The 5,851-nt window shown below is 31.8% G+C and overlaps 1 protein-coding gene across 1 annotated transcript; it reads left to right on the forward strand.

Annotated features, from left to right (window-relative positions):
• Nucleotides 1-2,981: 2,981 nt before the first annotated feature.
• On the forward strand, nt 2,982-3,301 carry BDBG_17096 (uncharacterized protein; the record flags this gene model as incomplete). Its single annotated transcript, XM_031724888.1, has 1 exon — nt 2,982-3,301. A coding segment is annotated over one exon (318 nt), but the record flags the coding sequence as incomplete, so codon positions are not given.
• Nucleotides 3,302-5,851: the final 2,550 nt, after the last annotated feature.

Consider the following 5,851-nt stretch of genomic DNA (forward strand, 5'->3'; position numbering starts at 1 on the left):
TTTATTCAAATGTAATTTGAAGACAAGAATAAATGCAATTTGAGTTTCTATTCACATTATTTTGAATAAATGTGATTTTTGAAGAGTTTTTAAACTTTTTTTGTTGTTTTTGTTGTATATTCATACTAAAAGAGAGTAGAGTAGAATCTAATTACTATCATCAGATAGTAGATTATAACTGTTCTGAAAAGTAGAAATCTGAACTGCTTGCATTATATCTAGTTTATCATCAGAGTCATTTCTCAATTCTCTAATCTTAACAGGAGTTTGAGGATTCAAATTCTGTTTACATTTAGCTGGAGAATTGAAGTTTGAAGACTTAGATAGTTGAGAGTTTCTTCTTTTTGAGCTTACAGTTGTGAGTTTACTGACTTGACTATTCTCTTCAGTTCTAGGTTTACTCTGAGCTTCATCTTTTCTCCAGTTCTTTTGAGTTCTTGGAGCAAACATACATTCTTTTGAGCTAGATGCATGTTTTTCTTTGCAATTAGAGCATTTAAGCAGAGTGTGTTGACATATTTCATCTCTTTTTGAGCATGTTTCACATTTATGCTCACTAGTTTTGTGATCTCTGACACAGAATGCACATTTTGAGTCTCTGAAACAGAAGATTGCAAAGTGTTCATATCTTTGACAGTTTGAACACTGTGTTTGAGCTTTGAGATTCATTCTTGAGTCTTTATATTCATGAACTCTCATTTTCAAACCTGCTACTCTTACTTCAGAGATCTTTGACTGTTCTATTGTCTTTGTATATACTAGAACAGAGGCATTTCTTCTGCTTTGTCTGAACTCAATTGAATTTAGTCATACAGGCTTCTTTCTCAGTTGAATAGAGTTGTATTCTTCTAATTTATTTTTGAGAAGTAGCATTTCTTCTTCACAGTCAAAAATTTCAACTGGAATATCATGAAGAATGAATTTGTCTCACTTTTCATCTCTCTCAGATAGAATTGTTGTGTTTAACAAAGATTCTACTGCTGATTTCCAGAGATTCTCATTCTGATTAAGGAATTCAGCATCAAATTCAGGCATTGTAGTCAGAATAATGAAGTTTTCAAAGAAGGATGACTCAATTGAAGCTATAACTGGTTTTTGAACTTCAATATCAGTCATTAACTGAGAAAAGAACTGCTGATTAATTTCATTTCTAATTCTGAAAATGAGGTTTGAGTTTAGCTTATTTCTCTGCAATATGTTCTGATTTGAGACTTTGAGAATAAGTCTTCTATTTCTGAAGATTTGAAGATTTTTCTCTTTTTGCATTTTTTTCTTCACTCTTCTATCACTAGAAGTATGAGCAGTATTCTTCTCAGTTTTCTCAGAATTTTGAGCAGGTTTTGAGATAGCAGATTTAGAGACAGCAGGTTTAGAGACAGCAGATTCAGCTGCTTGAGCATATATTTTCTTCTGATTTAAAGAAGAAGAAGAAGAAGAAGTAGAAAAGAAAGAAGAGTAAACTGAAGAGTCAGTGATTGTATTAGAAATTTTCAAAGTTTTTTGAACTGTGTTTGAAATTCCAAGTTTGAACTTGATCACTTTCTGTAGTTGTCTAGTCTGAGTATGAAGAATTAACAGAACTTCTTCATTCATCTCACTCAGACACTGCTTTTCAAGAATTTTACTTGCTTTTTCAAGTTTCTGTATTTTAAGAGCTTGTTGTTTCTCTATTTCTTCTTTCTTTCTTCTCTTCAGAATTTCAATCTCAGAAATAGTATTTAAGAAAGCATCTTTTTCCACATCAACTGAGTGTACTTTTGAACTCATTGTTCTTACTCAATGAAAAGTTGGTCAGACTAATTCAATTGAGATATTTATTAAACTCTTTTGAATTGAAAAGTTGGTCAGACTGTTTCAATTAAGAGGTTTCTAAGTCTGTTTTCAATTGAAAAGTTGATCAGACTATTTCAAAAGAAGAATAGCAGACTTTTATGTATAAAACACCTGATTTTTTTCACTCTAGTTCAGTAACTAGATTAGATTTTTAAAGAGAATCTAATAAACTAAAATTGATTTTTAAGATAAATTAATAAAATCTTTACAATCTCTTTCTTGGGATACAGTGAGGAAAAGTATGATATCAATTGATAGTAAATCAGATGATATGACAGTTTTTGAGAGAAAAACTGACAAAAAATAAATCAATTTTTTGCAGAGAAATTGATTAAAACTATTCAATTTTATTCTAAATCATTCAATTCTTCTCACACAACAAGTGTGCAACTCAAATCAGTTAATAAAGAGTGTAAAAAAGAATTAAGTATTAATGAAAGCTCTTCAGCCACTGAAAAAGTAATTCTTACTTAAAAGAATATGAAATTATGACAGAAAACAACTCTGTTTTTAATTCTTTGTAAGAATATTGTGTAAAACCCAGAGAAAAACACCTTACTTTTTCAAGAGAAGTAAAAAACTATTTCTAAGATCTTTTTTTTTTTGCATTAACTGCTGCAGAAGAATGAGATAGAAACTACTAAAATATGCACTACTGTATACTCTCTATTAAGACTTTCCCTCTTCAGGGTCTTGATATTATAGAGAATATAAGTCTGTTTCTATATAATAATATAAATATTGTCAGCAGGATGTAGAGGAACTGGTTATTTATATCTCAAAATAGAAGACTTTGTCAATGATTATATCAATATAGAGTTAATTCTCAAATTCAATAGAAACCTAGTGTTGCTGTTCTCAATCTCTTGCAGAATCTATTGAATATTGAGATATTAAAACTAGATTTAATATATCTCACTGTGCAGGGATCAAAGGCTCAGTCAGACCTTGGGGTATACTGATTTTATAGTTGTTGATGTGCTGTTGACTCATTGTCTGTTGATTATGTGCTTGATATTATTGCCGAGGTATCTTTTTGTATTTTTCTGCTGGGGATGAGCCAGATTGGGAAGGGCGGTATGAGGGTGGGACTTGGCGTTGGTGTTTTGGAACATCAAAGATGGACAGGGTTTTCGCGGAGGTCGCACCTCAGATATCTCCACAACTACAGATCGGGGATCTTCCAAAATCGAGAAGATTGGTGCATACGGCTAGGTCTCTTCACCTTACAATTTGTATGGCAATTTGGCCCGGGGTTGTGGTGTGGTAGGGGAGAATGGGGGATAATCCCACGCAGGAGTTCCGAACGACATCTGGTTCACGTTTGGCTGGATAACTCCACCACCACACGGGGTATGCGGTCGGCGATGGGGTCAAAATGCTCGTATGATCGAGGGCTTTTCGATGGATCTATCGGCGGGTTCTTATTCGAAAAATCGAGCGAGTTCGTGGTGGAGCGGTTGGATAGATAGTTGTGCTTTTTCTGTGTAGAAATGCAGCAGATCTTAAGACTTGTTAAAATTCTGTTAACTATCTGTCTGTGAGTTCACATTCAATTTAATAATATAATTACATCTGACTTAGTTAGCTGATTACAGCATCATTTTTTCAGTCACTATTAAAGCTTAGTAACTTCAGCAGATCTTCTGACTTGATATATTTTATACTCAGATTCTCATTCTGTGCAGTGATCTTTAATGATGTATACACTTCTGAAGAGATTATAAATAATCATGATAAGATCTTCAGATTCAGTATAGTTATCTGTCTGTGTAAATGTTCAATCTTCTGCTACAGGTCTAAGATCTGATTTTCTCTATTCTTATTAATAATAATGATTGTATCAGTGAAGCTCTTTATAGTGAATACTTGATCTACAGTGAATGCTAATTATTATTTAACTTTCATCTCAGTCTATCACTGTATACATAAGATCTTGATCTCATTTAAAATTCTTGTATGTATACAGAGCTTTGATTTCAGTTCAGCAGTTTCAGCCGCTTTTCTTACTGCTTTGAGTAAACTCTCTGAGAGGTTCTGTATATCTTTCAGTTCAGATAACAGAGAAGAGTGTTGTTCATATCAGCTAGAGAAGATATTCATTTCAGTAATTTCTCATTAATTATACAATGTCTATTGTTATATTACTGTATTATTATATCACTATATCATTATATCACTATATCATTATATGATTTCTGTTATCATTATATGACTCTGGTGATGATTATCTTCTTCTTTTTATTCTTCTTTTGAGTAGAGAGCAGACTTCTTTGAATCTCATTCACTACTCTCATTCTCTTTCTCACATCTCATCTATTTGTGTACATGACATTTGCCTGAGTGTGGAGTTTTCTCTCAACAAGCAAAGCAGTATCAATCAGATGCTCTTTCACTCACTGCTCTTCATACACTATCTTTTGAGGCATTTTAGAACCACACTGGCATAATAACTACAAATCACTTCATAGATGAAATTATCACACTCTGAGAGAGTCTGCACTTCTCACTGGTTTTTAGACATGCTATCAGATGTGATTCAAAGATTGCTTGCCAGTGTATGATTACAGGCGTACGCCGGCTTCTTATATATCATAATATTGTACACTAAATTAATTAGTGGCCGCTATGGCCTCTTTACACTTGTAAGCAAGTTCAGAAGCGGCCGCGTTATTATCCGACGGTCGTACGTTCTTCCGAACCACCGTACGTTCTTCCGAACCACAAACAATGTGTAAGATAAGAATAAGAAAGATAAGAATAAAGAGAAAGACAATAACAAGAATAAGAACACTGAATTCAAATCTGAATATAGAGATAATAATATGAGAATCTGCTATCATTATCAAAAGATTGATTATATTCAGACTGACTGTTGAAAGAAATATTCTGAGAAACATTCTTCAAATTCAAATTTCAATATCAATAAAAATAAGAATAAAGACAAGAATGCAGAGAATACAGATGCTACTTCTATTTATAATGTTATAAAGTAAGTATTTTATATCAAAGAAAAGATCTATATGAGTAATCAGACAGAAAAAGATATCTGAATTCTAGACTCTGAATCAGATGCTCATGTCACATCTCACAGAGATCTTATCATAGCAAAACCTCAGAAGATGAAAGGGATATTGAAAATGACAGACAGAATGATAGTTCTCACTACAGCTATAGAAGATATAAAGATTTCAGTGAAAGAGATAAATATACTGTTAAATAATATTCACTATGTTCTGAAGTTAGAAGTGAATCTCATGAGTATGAGTAAGCTTATACATCAGAGTTATATCTATAAGCAGTTGATATATAAGAATAATCATACTATATTGATTATGTCTTCTGATCACATGTTCTCATTTACAGTAAGATTAAATGAGAATGATATCTATGAGATGAAAAGACCAGTTATATACAGAGACTTGATCTGATTTACTATACTCAATGATAATTTTGAATCTGTGAACACATTACAGATGAAAGATGATACAATATTGACACTATCTGAAAGAAATGATACAAAGATTATAGAACTTACAATGATGCAATAATATTAAAAGCTAGAACATCTAAATTCTGTGAATATTGTAAAAATAACAGCAGATTCACATCTAGAAATGAGAATTATTAATTAATAAGCTTTATTATTCTGTAAAGTCTGTGTTCAGATAAAAATAACATATTCAATCTTCACATCTATAACATAAGCTGTCAAGCTGATAATGAGATTCTTTATCAATCTGACAGAGAATGGAAAAACACTTTTTAATGAGAATGACACTCTCACTAGAGAGAGTGTAAGCTACTAATTAAGTATAATAGATGATACAATCTGTTATAGATGAGCAATTCTTATGATGAGAAAGAAAGAATCTACTATAAGATTAATAAATTTCATCACAGATATTGAGATAACTATACAATATCAAGTTGAAACTCTACACTGAGATAATGAAGAAGAGTTCAAAAGTCAAGAACTTAAGATCTACTGTCAGAGTAAAGAAATAGCATATAAAAT

Source organism: Blastomyces gilchristii (genome assembly GCF_000003855.2).
Source record: "Blastomyces gilchristii SLH14081 genomic scaffold supercont1.8, whole genome shotgun sequence".
Lineage (NCBI taxonomy): Eukaryota > Fungi > Ascomycota > Eurotiomycetes > Onygenales > Ajellomycetaceae > Blastomyces > Blastomyces gilchristii.